Source organism: Balaenoptera musculus, chromosome 12 (assembly GCF_009873245.2).
Source record: "Balaenoptera musculus isolate JJ_BM4_2016_0621 chromosome 12, mBalMus1.pri.v3, whole genome shotgun sequence".
NCBI lineage: Eukaryota > Metazoa > Chordata > Mammalia > Artiodactyla > Balaenopteridae > Balaenoptera > Balaenoptera musculus.
Window position 1 is genome coordinate 57,581,040 of NC_045796.1, and position 23,125 is coordinate 57,604,164.

At 36.6% G+C, this 23,125-nt stretch overlaps 1 protein-coding gene across 5 annotated transcripts in view; it reads right to left on the reverse strand.

Moving 5' to 3' along the window:
- Positions 1-23,125, reverse strand: part of GRIK2 (glutamate ionotropic receptor kainate type subunit 2) — a 633,079-nt gene that overhangs the window by 154,937 nt on the left and 455,017 nt on the right. For all 5 annotated transcript variants that reach the window (XM_036871504.1, XM_036871501.1, XM_036871502.1 and 2 more), the window contains exon 11: positions 19,277-19,483. In XM_036871504.1, the coding sequence (XP_036727399.1) occupies positions 19,277-19,483 (207 nt within the window). The remainder of the gene's footprint in view (positions 1-19,276; positions 19,484-23,125) is intronic.

Here is a 23,125-nt window from a genome sequence, read left to right on the forward strand (position 1 = left end):
TTCAATCCAAAAGAAGTCAAGAAATAAGAAAAAGGGAACAAATTTAGATGATAAAAATGAAACTGTCTTAAGAGAGATTATCACCGTCACTAATCTCTTAGCAATCTAATCAAGAAAAACAGTTGTTTCTTTAAAAAACGATAGCTCACTTAACTGTACTGTAACATCCTTGAAATAAAATGTTTGTGATAGTCCTCTTAGCAAAATGAGAGAAAAAATAGTAGATGTGGGTTTTTATCCCCAAGAATGGATGCTCTGGTTCTTAATGCCCTGTATGGGTACTTAGGAAGAAATATCATCATAGTACAGGACAAGAGGTCTGATTACCTAGGCTTTGTCCTTTGATTTCTAGGTTGTCTGGTTTCTAAACTGGTTTTTATTTGCACCTATGTAATAGGAGTAAGAATACCAAAAAGCACTGATTCCTGTTATACTCCCATAAAAATTAATATTCTGTTTTCAAAATCAATTCTGTGTGTTTAGTTAGCTCAATAACTCCTGAATAACTGTGTAATAAGCATTGGGGACTTGCATAACTAAGGACCAGACCCAGAATGAAGAGATCTCCACTGTGGAATCACTGGTTTGTATGGGTGGCTCTGCTGAGCAGTCTTGTCAGTTTTAGACATGTTTAACTTAATCCTATCCTCAGTTCATGATGCACAGCTCAGAATTCAGCTTGTTATCAACATATCTTTAAAAATACTGCTTTTCAAATTATTTAAATGCTGGTTGAAAATCGACATAAAATTTACCTAGTCTGTGTAATGGTTTACGTAGGAAAGCAGGTAAAATGTATGTCAGGAAGTTTGGAATAAATAAAAGATAACAGGAAATAAGCTGAAGAAGATAAGTTGAGATAGAATGTGAGGTAAGTACCTTTGGAGGGGATGGGAAATGGGGACCGGGTGAATCAATCAAGTACCCATTTGAACCTATGAAAGTGATAAGAGTCAAAATGTATGGTTACTGAGCAAATGTTTGCAGCATTTCAAGCACTAACCATAGGAAAAAAATTGGTAGCCATGAATTTCATATTCCTGGGTGATTGCAATGTAAAGTATAATATTATCATGAAAGCATTGACAGTTATAAAGTTTTCAACTGGAGTTTGGATTATGTTCACTGAACTACAGTTTCAAAGAGTGAAATATATGTAATGCATTCTAGAAATGTTTCCATCCAAAAAGATGATATTATAGTATTTAAAAGATAAACTGGGCTTCCCTGGTGGCGCAGTGGTTGAGAATCTGCCTGCCAATGCAGGGGACGCGGGTTCGAGCCCTGGTCTGGGAAGATCCCACATGCCGCGGAGCGGCTGGGCCCGTGAGCCACAACTGCTGAGCCTGCGCTCTGCAACAAGAGAGGCCCGCGCACCGCGATGAAGAGTGGCCCCCACTCGCCGCAACTAGAGAAAGCCCTCGCACAGAGACGAAGACCCAACACAGCCATGAACAGATAAATAAATAATAAATAAAATAAAATTTAAAAAAATTAAAAAAAACCTTTATATAATTAGCTTTAAAAAAAAAAAAAAAGATAAACTCTCAGATGACCAGGATGACTTGTTTTCCTAACAAGCTGATGCTAAAATTGTTACTTTTATATTGATGACCCTTTGCTTACAGTGCACACAATATTCCTATTCTGCTCCTTCCCTGAGGACAAGCTATCTTTTTTTTTAAAATTAATTTATTAATTAATTTATTTTTGGCTGTGTTGGGTCTTCGTCTCTGTGCGAGGGCTTTCCCTAGTTGTGGCAAGCGGTGGCCACTCCTCATCGCGGTGCGCGGGCCTCTCACTATCGCGGCCTCTCTTGTTGCGGAGCACAGGCTCCAGACGCGCAGGCTCAGTAGTTGTGGCCCACAGGCCCAGCCGCTCCGCGGCATGTGGGATCTTCCCAGACCAGGGCTCGAACCCGTGTCCCCTGCATTAGCAGGCAGACTCCCAACCACTGCGCCACCAGGGAAGCCCCAAGCTATCTTTTGATAGTGTCTTAGCTAATCAGGTTTAATTTAATTTATACAAATACAACTGTGACAATTTTAACCTTTGTGTACCTATTATTTTGGGGGGGTGTAAGTACACAGCTACCTACTCTAAGTGTCTTATCCTAAGTGTTTTCCCTAACTCATGCCCTCCTATTATTACATCATGTATTATCTGATATATCTGCCAGTAATTGTTTGAGAAACATTTGAAGATGACTTTCCTATGTGCCTACATTTGGGATATTATTTCAGAATGCCTTTATCTATTATTCTGTAGCTATGACTAATTTCTCCATTTTAAAATTCTAATTTCTCTTAAGTTCAATAATCTTACCCAAATTTATTTTTTTCAGAAGGAATCTGTGATGATAGCACAGCTATGGCTTGGAGTAGAATCACAGGTGTGAGGTGAAGGTTACTGTACTCCCGTAGTGTGTAAAGGGGTAGAGGTGAGGTGGACAACTATTACCCACTCGTTTATTCTACAGATATTTATTAACCGTCTCCAGGCTGTGTGAGGCCCTGCGGTGACTGTTATGGAAGGTATCAAGACAAACGTGAAATCATTCCTGCTTCAGTGAAGGCACTGACACCTACAGGGAGGAGACAAAGCATGGAAGTCGACCGCCAGAGTGTGACGGTTGGGGAAATTCATTTGAGACGTACTCCTATTTGTAAGTAGCTTTGTAAGTGGCATTGGCCAAACTGACAGCTATGGAAAATAGGGTGGATTTATTTAACAAACACTCATTAAGATCTATTGTGTATTAGGCACTGTGCTAAGTCCTAGAGATATAGTTTCTCTCAGAGCTTATATTGTAAACTGAGAGAGAAGCCTGAAGATGTATCTATTGAAAAACAAAGTGACATCAGAGAGAATATTTGGAATCTAAATGTTGCTAAAAAATTAATCTAAGGTGAAAGAAAAGAGTATAGTGTATCATAAGGTATCAAAGTTAATCATTTCCAAAGAGAAGAAAATACAAGGACATAAAATATAGTTTTATATTGTCTAATACTAAACTAAATACTGTCACATAAACAAGCAAATATATTTGTACTTGAATATATCCCATAGACAGTATCTCTGATTTTCCAATAATCCAATTTGGATAATATTTTAAAAAATTTGATCAGAAATATCATCATAATTAAATCTGTGAGAAATAAATTTTTCCCTTCAACGGCTTTATCTTTAGCAAACTTAATGTCCTCGAGGAACCAGAAAACCTTAAATGTAATTAGAAGTGACTAGGAAATTCTATGGGTGCAGACACATGATTTTAGCATAAAACAACATTGGTTAATGTTAATGTAATTACATGCTAAGAAATAAATTCATTCTCAATAGATTGTTCTTAATTAATAAAAACAAACCTATCAGACAAAGAGATACAGAAATCTTTTTTCCTTTTGTTAATCCTGTCTTCAAAAATTTTCTGAATCAGATCAGAGTTTATCTTAAATTGAATTGTTTCTCAATACATTTAAATGAACCTGACCAAGTTGTAGTTCAGTATTTTAGTCATGTGTGATGGTATATAAAATAATATCCTTCAGGTAGAACTACACGCTAAAATTAAATTAACTGCAGCATTAAATACAGTGTATTGGAAAAAGCATCTGTCATTTCCTTACAATTTAAGCTTAAAGACTTCCTTGATCCTTTTCCTCCCAGACAGGATTAGATATATATCCCTCAGTTTTCCCAAAATATCTTGGGAATATCTCTATTATTGCATTACCTGAAGTATATAAAAATTATTTATGTGCCTAGCTCACCTAGGATTCATATTTATCTATATATCTTTAGTGGCTAAAATTATGACAGACAGAAAAATGCTGAGTTAGTAGTATTGAATTATACTTGCATTTAGGGATATCATGAAGAATATCATTTTTTGGCAATTATATTATTTCCATTATTCAAATTTACTTTGCAAAGCAATTCCACATAACTCATGAGAAAGGAAAATCCAGGCATAGTTAACAAAGAAACAATATTTATTCTATTAAGAAAATTCATGCTATGGTTGTACTTTTGAATTTTTTTAGCTTTTGTTTAGGACTTTGTTTTGTTATTGTTTAGATTTGTTTTATGTTCTAAAGAAAATGTCACCTTAAAAAGAAGCCACATTTGGGCTTCCCTGGTGGCGCAGTGGTTGAGAATCTGCCTGCCAATGCAGGGGACACGGGTTCGAGCCCTGGTCTGGGAAGATCCCACATGCCGCGGAGCAACTAGGCCCGTGAGCCACAACTACTGAGCCTGTGCATCTGGAGCCTGTGCTCTGCAACAGGAGAGGCCACGATAGTGAGAGGCCCGCGCACTGCAATGAAGAATGGCCCCCGCTCACCGCAACTAGAGAAAGCCCTCGCACAGAAACGAAGACCCAACACAGCCAAAATAAATAAATAAATAATTAAAAAAAAAAAGAAGCCACATTTATTTAAAATAGAGAACCAACAAGGACCTACTATATAGCACAGGGAACTCTGCTCAATACTCTATAATAACCTAAATGGGAAAAGAATTTGAAAAAGAATAGATACATGTACATGTATAACTGAATCACTTTGCTGTACACCTGAAACTAACTCAACATTGTTAATCAACTATACTCCAATATAAAATAAAATTTTTTTTAAAAGCCACACTTGTTTATATCTGATTTCAGTTACATTTATTCTGCTTTTCTGATAATGGTAGATGCAAATCAGTGTTTATTATTAAATAATGCCATATACCACAGATAAACAGATTTTCCAGCCCCCTGCTTTAACAGTGTCACTGTAAGTTCACTCTCTGACTCAAATACAAACTTCTTATTATTGAACTCAAATAATTCTAGATTTTTGGTCTGCTCCTGCGGGCAATTTTCTCCCAGAATACCCTTGCCCTTAATTTATTTTTCTACTTTCATTTTTATATAGTACTTTATTTGTTTGAGTCATCATCAAATTCTCAACTTCAAGCCTTCTCCATTCTAATCTGTTTCCCTGTGTTCATTTAAGAAGCTTTTTAAAAGCTTTCTTTTTTTAAGAAGCCTTTCCTGACTATGTCAAAGAAAAGTTTCAGTGTCCTGCATTGTGAGACTGATTAGTTGTATATTGTTTTGTCAGAGGCAAAATTATGTATAGGATGTATAGGAGTTTCTATACATCTAAAGGAGTCTCTATAATTCCAATTTAGCATTTTACTTCCTCTTAAGCTTCAAATTATGTCTTGTGCTATTTTTTTCTGACAATATTTATGTCCAAAGCATTTATTTTGCCAATATTTTAAGTATTTTAAGTTCAAGAATCACGTTTGAAGAACTCAGTAGTATCCATGGAGGATATTTATTCAATAATTTATTATATAATTACAAAATAAAATAATGCTTAATGACAGTTTTTGCTATAATATTACAACTAAATAGCATACCAAGAGATCATTATTAGGGAAATAAGTTATTTTGAAAATCTTGAGAAAATATCAAAATTTCAAAGTTTAAAAAAAAATTTATGTTTAAAATACACTTAAATATTTCTAAACATGACGTCAATGTTACTGTGAAAGTACATAGAAAAAATCAAATAAAACCATTATATTTAAAAGGTATTGTTAATGCTGTAGTTAACAGTGTCTCTCCCAGAAGAGACATTCAACAAGCGGTTGCTAAGTACCCACTATGGGATAATTTCTAGTGAATCACAATCTATTATATAGTATAAATCAGAATTATACTGGTCTGCGGTCTCCTGTTTCTGGAGTAACTTTCTCAATAGTTTTTTCTCTGAACTATTTGACAGTACATTTCCACTTTCAACAACTTGCTGTTTAAATCATTGAGAAAAATATTTCAACTATAGAGAACTACATTAGCCCTTTTTAACGTGTCATGTGCTCTTCCTAATACCTAGCTCTAAGGTCTAAGTTAACAGTCACAAGATTTCTCACTGAAAGTAAAAATCAATTGCTTTCTAAGTTCCTTTTTTTTCAAAGAAAAGAAAATTGTTAACAAATATGTCTGGCCTGGACTATTTGGTTGTCTATCTTCATGAAGAGAGTGGAAGGAATTCAGACTTTTACTTAAGTGAAGTCCAACCTGTGTGGACTTAATGAACAAATTGCATGTGGGTGAAAGAATTAAATTTGAAAAACAAAAACGTTAAGACTCTTAAATAATAGAATATCTTAATGAGTTCCAGTTAAGGAAGAATTTCCCCAACAAAGAAGTGAAAACATCACAACTATGAAGAAAAAAATAAGTAAATTAACAAACTCAAACTTTAAAACTCCATACCAAAACTCACACAAACACAGACATGTGCATATACACATGCTTTAAACAAATTAAATGACATGATCTTAACCAGGAAAAATATTTGCATTATTAGTATTCAGAAAATATAACAAATTACTATGTATCAATAAGGAAAGGCAAAGGAAGTAAATGGGATTTTCAGGAAAGAGAAACTAAAAAGTTAATAAATATGGAGGGAGCGGGAAGAGGCTAGTAATCAGGGAATATAAATTAAAGCAATGGGATTCCATGTGTCTTTAGACTGACCAAATTCAAATAGTGAGAATCTCATGTTAGCGATTTTGCAGAGAAGCAGAACTCTTACAAACTACTGACGAGAATGTAAGTTGGTAAAACAATTTGTAGAACAATATTTTCAATATCTAATGAAACTGAAAATATCTGTATACTCTGACTAGCAATTCCTTTCCCAGTACATCTCTTAGAGAAGCTCTCGACACAGGTGCTTCAGGAGACAAGACAACAAGACAAGACATGGCTCTTTCTGACAACATTTGTTTTCATAGCATAACACTGGAAATAATCTGAATCTCAGTAGAGACTGGTTAAATAAAAATACTACCAAATACTTTAAGAAATTTATACAAAATGGACCAGGAGAACATCAAACTTAAGAGTGGTTACATGTGGGGAGGGATGAGGGAAATGTAATTTTATCTTTTGCAATTGATTTGGAAATTACTAAATTGAGAAATTTTACGGTGAGTAAGGGACTTCAACATTATCTGTAATGTTTTATAACTTTTGTATTAAAAGAGAGAAACTTGAAGCAAAGTTAACAAACATGTTAACAGTTGCCACTGCTGGGTCATAGGAAATTATAAATAAATTTGTACTTCTATGTTTTAGTGATTTTTCCCAAAATTAAAAAAAATAATAATAGTGATAATAATATTAACCCTATTCAATTTTTTTAACTGAAATACTAGAATGCTTCCACTAGAATGCAGAGTTGAGACAACATCATATCAAAATTCAAAGCTACAGTACAAGTCAATTCCTATTTAGTTAGAAACTGTTTTTTTGATTTAGCCTTTTCATTTTTGTGATAATACCTGGAGACTGTTCCTTGAAAAACAAATGTTTGATTTCCTCCCTAGTATGTAATAAAAGAGCAATTAGAAGGCAAGGCAAATTACAGTGAGGTCCTCCAAGGCTCATTCATGAATCACAAAAGGCTTGATAGTGTTAAACACCAATTGCATTGCTGAGGCAGCATGCTGGGAAGCATTCAGGCAGCTGGAAAACCATAGCATCACTGGTCTTCTTAAAAATTATGTAAAATAAGGGGGAATTAGGTCTTAACAGACTTCCCACTTTGCCATAGTTGTTTTATAAACTAAAACAGAAATTTTCTCATTCTTTTCTTGATCTGTCAAATGATCAAGTTTTTGTTTGTTTGCTTTTAAAATTTCAACAGCACTTGAAGTTATAAAAAAGAGCTTTATTAAAAAGAAAAAAAAAAGCTTTTATTGACCAATCCACTCTCTTACCAACCACAAACGGTTAATAATATTAAAAGAGAAGTCTTTCTAAGCCCAAAGAAGTTGTAAAGTTCTTTGGCATCTCTTAAAGAGCTAAGCAACAAACAAACAAACACTTCTCATAGTCTGATCTAAACAATTCTAATGATGTAAAAAGACTGAGAATATGGCTTTAAAAATCTCTTGTTTTTTAGTGGTAATGATAAAAAAACGCCCTTTGGGGCTTCCCTGGTGGCGCAGTGGTTGAGAGTCTGCCTGCCAATGCAGGGGACACGGGTTCGAGCCCTGGTCTGGGAAGATCCCACATGCCGCGGAGCAGCTGGGCCCGTGAGCCACAGCTACTGAGCCTGCACGTCTGGAGCCTGTGCTCCGCAACAAGAGAGGCCGCGATAGTGAGAGGCCCGCGCACCACGATGAAGAGTGGCCCCCACTCGCCACAACTAGAGAAAGCCCTCGCACAGAAACGAAGACCCAACACAGCCATAAATAAAAAAAAAAAAAAAAAGTGCCCTCCGATAATACCATAGCATACATATTGTCAATTATCCATTTTAAATACAATCATGGTTCAACCTTATCAAACTAACTTCTGGTGTTTAATAGCCAAGATAAAGCAACATGAAAGAAAACATTTGGTATCCCTTCGGATATATTAATAGTAATAATAATAATATTTCCTATTTGACAGGTAACACACCTGTGTAATACATTCATGTCCTCAGAGTCAGCTTCTCAAATATGATTTGAAGACTCATTAAACATTCCAGTCATAGAACTGAATTCAATTCCTATAGTGGCATGCCAGATTAATTAGCCATTTTTGCCTAGAAGTTAGGTTACTTCTTTTTTATAAAGTCTATATCTGTGCACGTGAGAGTATACATCTGTGCCAGGAGCTTTCACACAGTAAGTCATGAGACCTACGGTGGGTTCAGCATCACTGTCCGACAACATTTCATTTGTTCTTTCTCCCTGTTTTTATCCTTCTCCCCTTCCCTGTGTCTCCCTCCATCCATCCCCCATCTCTGCTGTCCCACTGATGTATCTGAATAAGTTAAAAATCGCTACAGGGCTGCTCCACTCTCAGATATTAACATTCAATCCACACCATCATTCTATGAGTGAGTATCATTATTCCCCCGGTACATGCGATAAAACTGACCTTAAAACAGAATAAATAGCTTTACCAAGGCTACACAGCATAGGGAGGTAGGTAGATAGATAGATGGATAGCACCCCAAATTCCCAAATTTGCAGTTAAGAACTAACTATAGATCTGAGGAGTATGAGTACACAGTATTCCCTCACAGATTTTATCAGCATTATGACACTAGATCAGAGAAGCCCCCTGCAGATCACTGGCTTAAAGGCATTCGGAAATTTGCCTCCAGCTGGGGCTTATTCTGTGTGAAAGATGAAAGGACAAAGGATTTCAAGTAGCAAGGAGTGTCTGTGATCAAGCACCAGAAGTAGGAGTTCTACAGGTGTTCATAAAAGTGGGCTCTTTAGAAGTGTGAAATGATCAGGAAAAGCCTAGGTAAGCAGAGTCCCAACATGGAACCCTGGAGGTGTACTTTAAAACAGGTGACAAGGTGAAAGAGCTTAAGGACTGCATGAACCACTAGGTGTCAGGGGACAGTGAGAAATAAACGAAAGGTCAACATGCGTACTGGAAAGTTTATAGTACAATCTATTGGTATCTCTGCAATACTTTGAGTGGGACAGCTTTGAGAAGTCACTAGTTATTAAAGAAGAACATGCCTATAATGTGTAGGTGGATTCCTAAAGAAGAGGCAGGAGGTACAAAATAAATACATAATGAGGTGGCAAGTGTCTGAACTAGGTTGGTGGGTGTAAAACTGGAAGGTAGGGACAGATCTGAGGTCTATTTTTAGCCTGCACAAAAAGAGACTTGACATCCTGCTTTATTAACTTATGTATGGATGTTTATAAGCATAAATCTTCCTGGTTTTCCACTGCCAAGGCAAACATCACCAAAGATTGGAAAGTAATGCAACAGCCCTTGTCTCCTTCAAGGAGTCCCATAATAATATGTGCTGCTAGCTTATTGCAGCTTAGGTGTTTCCCCTCATGCTTATGAATAACTCTAGTTGGATTTATGAATAACAAAAAACAGTTGTCTCATGAGCCCACAAATGAGTTATTAGCCATAAGGAATACATAGCCCAAAGCTACAAGTAAATGTATGTCCAACTTAATACAATGGTTGCATTAGCAAGTTTCTGTGTACTCATCACTTCTATGTCAGGTTTAATAGCTAAGCTTGCTTTTAAGAGTGAAAAACTCGATCAAATATTTCATAAAATATTATACAAAAAGTTATGATGTTTTTAATTTTCTGAGGAAAATATGTCACTCTTTATTTCTTTCCTTGGAGCATGAATAGACACTTTCATTGCGGCCCCTGGAAGACAACATAAGAAGAAAAGCATTTGGAAAATATGTCACATATTCTCTAAGGAGCAAGATGCTTGAGTTTCACATTTGTTGTGTCACACTGTGGACCATTTGTGTCACTCTTTCAATAAATATTCTTGAATGCTGAACACTTTCTGCAATCCTGTTATTTGTGTCTCCTAGTTATTTTCAGTATATTTGAAGCAAATGAACGCTACCACGTATATACCTCAATACAGAAGACTGTGGATGCAGTGAACTGATACAGTAAAATAGTGTCCTGATAAAGATTTTAATCAGTTTGATGGCTCACAAAAATTGTCAGCTTTTATATCTGCCCAACAAATTTCAAATAGAACGATCCAGGTCACCAATCATCATAAATCTCAAATGATGGTTAGCCTGATGAAAAGACCACTTAGAGTTAAAATACTAAAAAGAGTAGTCATCTATATTAATGAAAAACTGCATAGATTGCTCCTTTATTTTCTCTGTAGTAGGACATGCTATTAATATTTCATGAAACATACCAAATAATGAGCTTCCGGGGAATTTTTTTTAAAACATCTTTACTGGAGTATAATTGCTTTACAGTGTTGTGTTAGTTTCTGCTGTATAACAAAGTGAATCAGCTATATGCATACGTATATCCCCATGTCTCCTCCCTCTTGTGTCTCCCTCCCACCCTCCCTATCCACTCCTCTAGGTGGTTGCAAAGCACAGAGCTGATCTCCCTGTGCCATGCAGCTGCTTCCCACTAGCTATCTATTTCACATTTGGTAGTGTATATATGTCAATGCTACTCTCTCACTTCATCCCAGCTTCCCCTTCCCCTTCCCCGTGTCCCTGTGTCCTCACGTCCATTCTCTACATCTGTGTCTTTATTCCTGTCCTGCCCTTAGGTTCATCAGAACCTTTTTTTTTTTTTAGATTCCATATATATGTGTTAGCATACGGTATTTGTTTTTCTCTTTATGACGTACTTCACTCTGTATGACAGACTCTAGGTCCATCCACCTCACTAAAAATAACTCAGTTTCGTTTCTTTTTATGGCTGAGCAATATCCATTGTATATATGTGCCACATCTTCTTTATCCATTCATCTGTCGATGGACACTTAGGTTGCTTCCACGTCCTGGCTATTGTAAATAGTGCTGCAATGAACATTGTGGTATATGTATATTTCAAAAGTTCTGGTTTAAAGGATTCAAGCAAGGAAAATAAATCTCTTAACATTCAGTCATACATATAACTCAAATCTGACACAATACCAAGTCATAAAATAAATATAAGAAGATCTAAAAACATTTTGACTTTTCCAGTAATGATTTATTTGATTTAAAAATAATATTCAATTGGGAGATTGGGATTGACATGTATACACTGATGTGTATAAAATGGATGACTAATAAGAAAATAAATAAATAAACATTAAAAAAAATAATAATAATCTTCAATAGTAATTTTCAAAAAAATTAAGTGCCCCTGCTTTGTTAAACATCATTTTCCCCCTTTATCCTACCTATTGCCAATCTAACAGTGAATTCGATCTCCTATTAATTCTTCCCTATGTTTAATTAATTCTAATATAAAGCTATCATTCACAAGACATGATCATTTAGGTAGGAAAACACTGAGATATTTGAACATTGAAGGTTCCAACTAATAAATTTTACATTAAAACTTAACACTGATTTTACTATAATTCAATATAAAATTAATTATCAATAGCAACTATAATCCCTACATCTTTATCATTGTAATACTGTCTAAATATTATACTTTTTAGTCTTCAACAAGAATACTCATAAACACTATAGTAGAAATATAGGATAAGTAAGAAGACAAAAACTTTGAACTTATTAGTTCAAACTTATTATGTCTCCATTTGTTGGTTATCTATTATTTGTCAGACACTGCATTAGGAAACATATGTGTATATATATATATATATATATGTATATAATTCCTAATTATTAATATGACATTATCTCTATTTTATTTTTGAGAAGACTAAGGCTTAAAGAGTTTAAAGCAATGTGCCCAAGGCATAAAACTACGTAGTAAAAGAATTAGGACTTGAACACACAACTGTCTCACCAAGTACTTACTAGTACACATGTTATGCAGCCCTGTTGTGGAAATGATGGGGAGGAAGGTGCTTTTAGGGGAAAGCCTTGTCATTTTCCAAGGACTAACAATGCCTCAGGGAGCCACTTTCTCCTAATAACTTTCTGAGGTGCTATCTTCATATTGTACCACCAAGAACTGTCCCTGGTTAGATTAAAATGAATTTGAGAGATCTTGTCAAACCCTATACATTGAGGGTCCTCTCAAGAAGGAAGGAGAGAGAAGAAGGTGGTAAAAACAGTTATTACTAAAATAATTAGACTTGCAACTGTAAGGACAAATACAAATTAAACATAAGAGACTCAATTCTCTCTATTGAAAATAATCAGAGACCCCTCCCCTTTTCTTAGAACATTTACTTAAGAAGACTTATAATTGTAAGTCCTTTCTATCTCTCTCTTTTTGGAATGTATATAAATCTTTAAAAGTTAGTTAAGCCTCTTGCCAGGTTTCTCACCAGGGGATGCCTTTCTCAAGGACCTGGGAAGTATGTCCTTGAAAAGGAATCACTAAGGAAGAGTGCACCCTAACTCCAAATTTCTGTGGGAGGGTAGGAGCTAACTTTGGTGGGCAAGTGCCTAAAATCTACCTGCTGTCATAAAGATATGAGAAGCTTATTTTTCTACTGTATAAAGCCAATTATCTAACACAGATGGTCACCTCAATTACCAAATAAATTTAATATGAACTATGTGTGATAAATAGTATTTTCAAGATTTCTTGAGGACTAGTTATTGCTTATCTTGAGAACACGTATGTAATGCGTTGTGTCTGCTTGGCTACATAACAAGGGTGATATTTCTTTCTGTCTTTGCAATCTCTTAGCAAATTGCCTATAGTGTACATCACATTCTTGTGTAACGCTTATTCAATAATAAAATTTTCTTTTTCTTCTAGCTTTGTGGAGAAGTTTTCTGGATTGGAAGAAGATCGTATTTTTAATTATATTTCCCCATCACAACACCTGAATAAATTCAGCCTCTTGATGGTTACTCCCCTTCTACTTAACCAAGTAAAACCTAGAACATCTAGAAAATGGATTGGCACATAGCTGGTTTAAAATAAATATTGCTTGCCTCTGCCCCCAAGTTCACATAAAAATTATAAGTACCATAATTCAGATGTGGCCGATTCTGTCCCACAGTTCCAGATGTGGACATATGATCCAAGTGTGGCCATTCCAATAACCACCTCCTCTACCCCAGCCTTATGGATTAGTTCCCAGATGGGCACATGGTCCAAAGCTGGCCCAACTGACACCCCTCCCACCTCACCCCAACACCCTGCAATAGATTTTGCTGACACTTTGGCAAAAGGAGACCACTATCTCTTTCAGAAGGAGGACTCTAAGAAACAGACAAACCTAGATTAGAGTTTCTCAACTTCAACACTATTGATATTTGGGGCAAGTAATTTTTTGTCGTGAGGGGCTATCTTGTGCATTATTTACAGACTAGCATCTGTAGCCTCTACCCCTTGATGGCAGTAGCAACATCTCTCCTACCTCCTTAAGTTGTGACAATAAAAACATCTCCCAACATCGCCAAATGTCTCCTGGATTAAAAACTGCCCCTAGTTGAGAGCCACTGACCTAGTGCCAACTTGAGTCTCCTTTGTCACCATATGGAAAGAAAGTGTTTAAGAATAAAATCTATAAAGAGAGCAAAGCCAAGAGATAACAAGGCAGTGAAAGAGAGGCCAATGCATACAATGGTCTACTTTAAGACCCTGGATACAATGTACTTGAAGTGAAAATCACTGTTGGATGTTTTTTGTAATGTGGGGCTTTTAAAAAAATATATGTTTGTGTAAGCTATATTTAGCCGCATTTCTTACACTTGCAACTGAAATAGCCTTGCTTGATAGTATAACTATTATACAACTTACATGCAAGCAAATAGACTAGATATTAAGCTGGTAATTAAAATAAAGTGTGATGGTGTTATGTAATAAGAACAATGTGGAAACTCATAGCAGGTGGGCTTCCTGGGGTGGAATGGGGAAGCCTCACTGGGGAAGTGTTTCTGAAACTAAGCAAAAGCAATTTAGATGAGGTGAGCTGGACTGGAGTTGAGAGTGCTGGGGACAGAAAACTAGACTGGAGGCAGAGGAGAACAAGACTGAATAAAGCCCACCTGGATGTGGCTGGAGAGAGCAGGATAAGTGAAAATATAAAAAGCTTCGCCAGTCAGGGTCTCAACAGAAAATAGGTGCACACTCAAATGAAGATACCTGAGCAGGGTTTACTCACAAAAGGACTTATGATTCTCAAACTTCAGGGAATATCAGAATCTCACCAGTAAGGCTTGTTAAAATAGAGATTGCCAGGTTTCACTGCAGAGTTTCGGACCTGGTAGGTCTAGAGTAGGACCTGAAAATTTGCATTTCTAACAAGTTTGAAAGTGATACTGATTCTGCAGGTCTATGGAATATACTTTGAGGACCATTGGTGAATGGAAATTTTAAGGGATGGTGCAGGAACCCGAGGCTATTAGCAGCTAAGCAGTAACCACCCCTAAGATCAGAATTAAACAAAGCCATGTAGGGTGTAAACTGGAACTGAGAGGAGAGACATTTGTGTAGAGCAGGCAGCATTATGAGAAACTGTGACATTCAGTGTGGGGGCACAAGCCAGCTCAAGACGACATCTCAGGGAATGAAGAGGAAAATAAGTATTCTAACCTTACTCTCCTCTCTCCCTTGGACCACTGACTGGGAAGCCCTGTTGCTTTATTCTATGTAGGAGAACCTCCCAACACAGAAAGCAGGGTGGAGAAGGTCTGAGAGTCTATTTGAAGGGTCAGAAAGATTTCCATAGGAGAGAAACAACAACCAAATGTAGAAGGGCTTGTAAATATATTATACAGTTGGTCCTACATCCTTAGGACAATGAAGACTACTGAAAGATTTTATGCAAAAGAGGGGCATGATCAGATTTCTCTTCCTGAAACAAGACTTTAGTTGAATGATATAGTTAGATAACAGATTAAAAGGGGAAGATTCTCATATTGGGAACTTAATCCATGTAACCGTGGAGATGGAGAGAAGTGGGAAGCTTTCAGAATTATTTAAGAAGATCACATCCTGGGTCAAAAGTCAAGCCTCAGTAAATTTAAGAAAACTGAAATCATATCAAGCATCTTTTCTGACGACAACGCTATGAGATTAGAAATGAATTACAGGGGAAAAAACATTAAAAACACAAACACATGGAGGTTAAACGCTACATTACTAAATAACCAAGAGATCACTGAAGAAATCAAAGAGAAATAAAAAAATACCTAGAGACAAATGACAGTGAAAACACCACGATCCAAAACCTATGGGATACAGCAAAAGCAGTTCTAAGAGGGCATTTTATAGCTATACAAGCCTACCTCAAGAAACAAGAAAAATCTCAAATAAACAATCTAACCTTACAGCTAAAGGAACTAGAGAAAGAAGAACAAACAAAACCCATCCAAAGTTAGCAGAAAGAAAGAAATCATAAAGATCAGAGCAGAAATAAAGGAAACAGAAACAAAGAAAACAATAGCAAAGATCAATAAAACTAAAAGCTGGTTCTTTGAGAAGATAAACAAAATTGATAAACCATTAGTCAGACTCATCAAGAAAAAGAGGGAGAGGACTCAAATCAATAAAATTAGAAATGAAAAAGGAGAAGTTACAACAGACACCGCAGAAATACAAAGCAACCTAAGAGACAACTACAAGCAACTCTCTGCCAATAAAATGGACAACCTGGAAGAAATGGACAAATTCTTAGAAAGGTATAACCTTCCAAGACTGAACCAGGAAGAAACAGAAAATATGAACAGACCAATCACAGGTAATGACATTGAAACTGTGATTAAAAATCTTCCAACAAACAAAAGTCCAGGACCAGATGGCTTCACAGGTGAATTCTATCAAACATTTAGAGAAGAGCTAACACCCATCCTTCTCAAACTCTTCCAAAAAATTGCAGAGGAAGGAACACTCCCAAACTCATTCTATGAGGCCACCATCACCCTGATACCAAAACCAGACAAAAATACTACAAAAAAAGAAAATTACACACCAATATCACTGATGAACATAGATGCAAAAATCCTCAACAAAATACTAGCAAACAAAATCCAACAATACATTAAAAGGATCATACACCATGATCAAGTGGGATTTACCTCAGGGTAAGGATTCTTCAATATATGCAAATCAATCAGTGTGATACACCATATTAACAAATTGAAGAATAAAAACCATATGATCATCTCAATAGATGCAGAAAAATCTTTTGACAAAATTCAACACCCATTTATGATAAAAACTCTCCAGAAAGTGGGCATAGAGGGAACCCACCTCAACATAATAAAGGCCATATATGACAAACCCACAGCAAACATCATTCTCAATGGTGAAAAACTGAAAGCATTTCCTCTAAGATCAGGAAAAAGACAAGGATGTCCACTCTCACTGCTATTATTCAACATAGTTTTGGAAGTCCTAGCCTCGGCAATCAGAGAAGAAAAAGAAATAAAAGGAATACAAATTGGAAAAGAAGAAGTAAAAGTCACTGTTTGCATATGACATGATACTATACATAGAGAATCCTAAAGACGCTACCAGAAAACTAATAGAGCTATACAATGAATTTGGTGAAGTAGCAGAATACAAAATAAATGCACAGAAATCTCTTGCATTCCTATACACTAATGATGACAAATATGAAAGAGAAATTAAGGGAACACTCCCATTTACCACTGCAACAAAAACAATAAAATACCTAGAAATAAACCTACCTAAGGAGATAAAAGACCTGTATGCAGAAAATTATAAGACACTGATGAAAGAAATTAAAGATGATACAAACAGATGGAGAGATATACCATGTTCTTGGATTGGAAGAATCAACATTGTGAAAAATGACTATACTACCCAAAGCAATCTACAGACTCAATGCACTCCCTATGAAACTACTAATGGCATTTTTCACAGAACTAGAACAAAAAATTTCACAATTTGTATAAAAACACAAAGGACCCCAAGTAGCCAAAGCAATCTTGAGAAAGAAAAACAGAGCTGGAGGAATCAGGCTCCGTGACTTCAGACTATACTACAAAGCTACAGTAATGATGACAGTATGCTTACGGCACAAAAACAGAAATATAGATCAATGGAACAGTATAGAAAACCCAGAGGTAAACACACGCACATATGGTCACCTTATCTTTGATAAAGAGGCAGGAATATACAATGGACAAAAGACCTCTTCAAAAAGTGGTGCTGGGAAAACTAGACAGCTACATGTAAAAGAATGAAATTAGAACACTGCCTAACACCATAAGCAAAAATAAACTCAAAATGGATTAGAGACCTAAATGTAAGGCCAGACACTATAAAACTCTTAGACGAAAACATAGGCAGAACACTCTGTGACATAAATCACAGCAAGATCCTTTTTGACCCACCTCCTAGAGAAATGGAAATAAAAACAAAAATAAACAAATGGGGCCTAATGAAACTTAAAAGCTTTTGCACAGCAAAGGAAACCATAAATAAGATGAAAAGACAACCTCAGAATGGGAGAAAATATTTGCAAACAAAGCAAGTGACAAAGAATTAATCTCTAAAATATATAAGCAGCTCATGCAGCTCACTATCAAAAAAACAAACAACCCAATCCAAAAATGGGCAGAAGACCTTAATAGACATTTTTCCAAAGAAGATATACAGATTGTCATCACACACATGAAAGGATGTTCAACAACACTAATCATTAGAGAAATACAAATCAATACTACAATGAGATATCACCTCACACCAGTCAGAATGGCCATCATCAAAAAATCTACAGACAATAAATGCTGGAGAGGATGTGGAGAAAAGGAACCCTCTTGCACCGTTGGGGGGAATGTAAACTGATATAGCCACTATGGAGAACAGTATGGAGGTTCCTTAAAAAACTAAGAATAGAACTACCATACTACCCAGCAATCCCACTACTGGGCATATACCCTGAGAAAACCATAATTCAAAAAGAGTCATGTACCACAATATTCATTGCAGCACTATTTACAATAGCCAGGATGTGGAAGCCACCTAAGTGTCCATCGACAGATGAATGGATAAAGAAAATGTGGCACATATATACAATGGAATATTACTCAGCCATAAAAAGAAACGAAATTGAGTTATTTGTAGTAGGTGGATGGACCTAGAATCTGTCATACAGAGTGAAGTAAGTCAGAAAGAGAAAAAGAAATACCATATGCTAACACATATATATGGAATCTAAAAAAAAAAAAAATGGTTCTGACAAACACAGGGGCAGGACAGGAATAAAGACGCTAGCGTAGAGAATGGACTTGAGAACACGGGGAGGGAGAAGGGTAAGCTGGGAGGAAGTGAGAGAGTAGCACTGACATATATACACTACCAAATGTAAAATAGATAGCTAGTGGGAAGCAGCCGCATAGCACAGAGATATCAGCTCAGTGCTTTGTGACCACTTAGAGGGGTGGGATAGGGAGGATGAGAGGGAGATGCAAGAGGGATGGGATATGGGGATATATGTATACATATAGCTGATTCATTTTGTTGTACAGCAGAAACTAACACAACATTGTAAAGCAATTAAATTATACTCCAATAAAGATGTTAAAGAAAAAAAAAAAGAAACCACATTCCATTTTACAAATTAGGACCAAATACTTCAAGATATTAAATCACTAACTACTAGTTAATTTAAGACAGACATCTGTCTCTAATAGAACTATATACATCCCTTATATCCTTTATGTTTGACAAAAATAATATATACTTTTAATAACATTATTGAAAAAAATAACTACTTAAAATACATTACTGTTCTTTGACATTATTAACCCCTGACCATCAAAAATAAAAAAAGTAAATCTATGAGAAATCTTCCAAAGTTAATAAATAATGAGAAAAGGGACTTACATGATCAATTAGCTCACGGACCATTCCATTCCATTGTCCATTGGCATCATCCTGGGCTCCATATTTCCCATCCTCCACAAGTCTAATTTCATATGTAAAGCCAAGGATTGTAGATAACTCTCTGAGGAGGTCAATGCAATAGCCCTCAAATCGATCATTTCCATAAAGAGGTTTGTCAGACTTCTTAAACAGGACATAGGGTTCTTCCTGGAAACAGCGAACATGAAGGTAGGAAGTGTCAGTTAATCATGAAACTTACTATCACAATTATAAGTTTCTTACAAGATAGAAAATTTCACAGTAATTTAGAACAGTCAATTTTATTTTCTTCTAACTGTAATTAATATAGTTTGAAACACTACGAAGGCAGATTACTTTGAGAATACTTGTGTCTCACAAGAGAATATTTAAATATAACTTTGCCACAACTATATAATAAAAATGATGTATATCTTATACCACATCTTATATCACATATAATAAATAATACATAATGAGATATATACTATACAATGTATAATACTAAGACATAATTTCACTATGATTACAATACCCCAATTTGAATTATAACATATAATTAATTTCTGGTGTGCTGTTTCACTGAGATTTATTGATAAAAGAATGAAAAAAAGTCATTACCTAATTGCCTATCATGTGCTAAGAACTGAATTAGGGACTTTTATATACATTATCACATTTTGTTCTAAGAACCATGAAAATTACTACTACTATAATTATAAGAGAAAAAGTAGTAGCTTACTTTAGAATATAGAAGAAGAAACTAACGTTTATCAAGTGTTTATGCATTCATCCAACAAGATTTTTTGGAGCCTACTATAAGCCAGCCCTCCTCTACATAAATGAGAAATCCCTGAGAAATGAAGTTCATGATATAGGGGAAGAAAACAATAATAAATGCCTAAACGACCAGAACACATTACTTCTGATGCTGATAAATTGTATAAAAACATAAACTAGGGCAATAAGATATTGAATGACATCAAGGTACTTGGCAAGATAAGAGAAGATAAGACAGAATTGAGTAATATGTCTGGAAACCTTTTCTGAGGAGATGAAACATGCACTAGAACCTAAAAGATGAGAAGGAGTCTAGCCATTTGAAAATCTGAAAGAAGAGCATCTCAGGACAAGGACACAGCAGTAAAAAGCCTGAGATCAATATGATACTAGAGTGTTTAGGGACGAGGACAACAGTCATGAATGTGATTGAAGTCACATCCAGTATGTGAGGGAATTAGTTGAACAAGGTCAGAATGAAGAGCAAGTGGTGAGCCAAATCTTGTAAGGCTCTGCAAAGCAGGCCCTATTAAAGATTATATGTTTAAGGGGGCTTCCCTGGTGGCGCAGTGGTTGAGAATCTGCCTGCCAATGCAGGGGACACGGGTTCGAGCCCTGGTCCAGGAAGATCCCACATGCCGCAGAGCAACTGGGCCCGTGAGCCACAATTGCTGAGCCTGCGCGTCTGGAGCCTGTGCTCCGCAACAAGAGAGGCCGCGATAGTGAGAGGCCCGTGCACCTCGATGAAGAGTGGCCCCCGCTTGCCGCAACTAGAGAAAGCCCTCGCACAGAAACGAAGACCCAACACAGCCAAAAATAAAAATAAATTAATTAATTAATTTTAAAAAAAAAGAGAGAGAAAGACAGCAGAGAACTTGTTCCTTCTCTTTAAAAAAAAAAAAAGATTATATGTTTTACTAAGGGCTAAGAGAATCCATGTATTAGCATATTTTATTGGGAGTGGGTGGAGCATGGTGTGACAGATTGTCCTGTAACTAAACCAGGGTGCAATTGGCTCTACTACATACTATTTGATAATGGGCAAAGCCTCTGGAAGCTTCTCTCTTAGAGAAAGACACTGCAAAGTGAAAAAGCTTAGGAGGCTGCCGTGCCAGTCCATCTAGCAATGCAATCACCCTCTTCCCAACCCCGGGAGAACAACAGTCATCTCATGAGGGCCATAATACCTAAAGAAGTTTTGGACAAACAGCAATGTGTCAGCTCGCCCATACTCATCTCAGAAACAAGGCTAATTCCATCTTTCTTCCCATATCCTTTGACCTGGCCTGACCCTACTGTTTCATGCACACTCTAGCTTGATCAGTTTCCTGCTCTCCTGATGTTCCACTGTGGGAAGGAAGTCCTGCTCAAAGATCAGCAGCTTGTTCCACATCTTCACGCAATTTTTGCAATGTCCCTTTCATTCCTGCCTTACTGAACTATATCCTCTGTCCCAGAGACTCTCTTCAGTGTCACCCCCACACCCCTCAGGGACAGAAGCACATTTGGTGCCTTCCCTTGCCCCTCATTGTGGCCCCAGACCATTTCTTCCCCTGCCTCCTGAGATAATCTTTGCTTCTCTGAGGTTCATGCCACCCTCCTACACCAGGCTCTCTCTTTACAATTGCTGTTATCCAATGAAATTTGAATCAGAAGATTTACTAAGCTCTGTGGGATAAGTGGGAAGAGAAGCCTTTACTTTTCAAATTTTTAGCAACTGGATGACAATTTTTCTCTCTTCCAAATCTTATCAACCTTCTCTATTGTATTCAAAATCCATTTGGATCAACATGGCCACACTCAATCCTTTTACCTCCTCATTGCCAAATCCTTCTCTCATTTAGCCTCCCTCTCCCATGATCAAAACTGCACTCTGCATTTCTCAGGAAATGATATACCTCTGAATTAGGATTTCTAACAGCCCATTAATCCAACTCATAGTTCAATCACACCCATGCCTACAATTCTTCAGTTCCATAAAGACCTCTAACACAGTGACCTCCACATTTTCCCACTATCCATCAACCCCTTCCTCACTTTATTGTCAGCCCTACATCCCTTGGTCCACTAGTATAATTTCTATACTACATGCATTCTCATGCCCTTTGCCCGTCTTGTGCTTGGGTATTCGGCTTTACAAAACCATGCCTTACGTAAACAACTTTTTGTCTTTCCCGTGCCTACTCCTGAAGAGTAGAACACTGCTAACTGTTTACACCTAAAATTAATATCCTTAAACATTTTATGGTAGTATCCATTTCCAACTCTATGAGATGAACATTTTATCCATTTTTCTTTATACTTACAGCTTCCCACTCTAATACTCAGTTAATTACCTCAGCAAGAAATTAAAAGCAATCACATGTGATACCTTTACCTTCAGACCACAAAACCCACCAGAGCCATTTTTCTGTGCTCATTTTCTCTTTCCTTTGTCTACTGCTATGGAGGAATTGGCCCCCTGCTTATTGGACCAATCTCTACACTTACGTCCTGATTCTTTTATCAGTCAGGGTCCCAACACAGGATGCCTCTACATTTAGAATAAGGTAGAAAAGAAACAACAACAAAGGGTCCTGAGAAGCAGGTTATTGGAACAACTACATACACTTTGAAATTAATTCTATATAAGGAGACAGATTGATTATTAAGGGGAGAGAAGATGACTCAGTTAATTAGGTCTTGGAGCAAGTGAAAGGTGATGGGGATGTGCTATGTATCTTTCTTTTTGTCCCTCCAGATTCATTCTTCACTCTTCTTCACTCTCCCAGGAGGGTGACCTGTGCAAATCACATTAATAGACTGCTGTACCCTATGACTTTTGATTGGTTTTGACTAATGGGAAGCCCCAGAAGGAGATCAAAGGGAGGGAAGACAGCGAGGTCATGGTTTCTATCCTCATGGATCCCTCCTGTACCCCTCTCCCCTTCTTTTCTTAAACTGCATCCCTAAATGATCTTACCCATACACATCAAATTCAATAACATCTTAATGCTGATGACTCCAAAATTTATATATCTGACCCAGACCTCTCCAAGTAAGTCTTGGGCA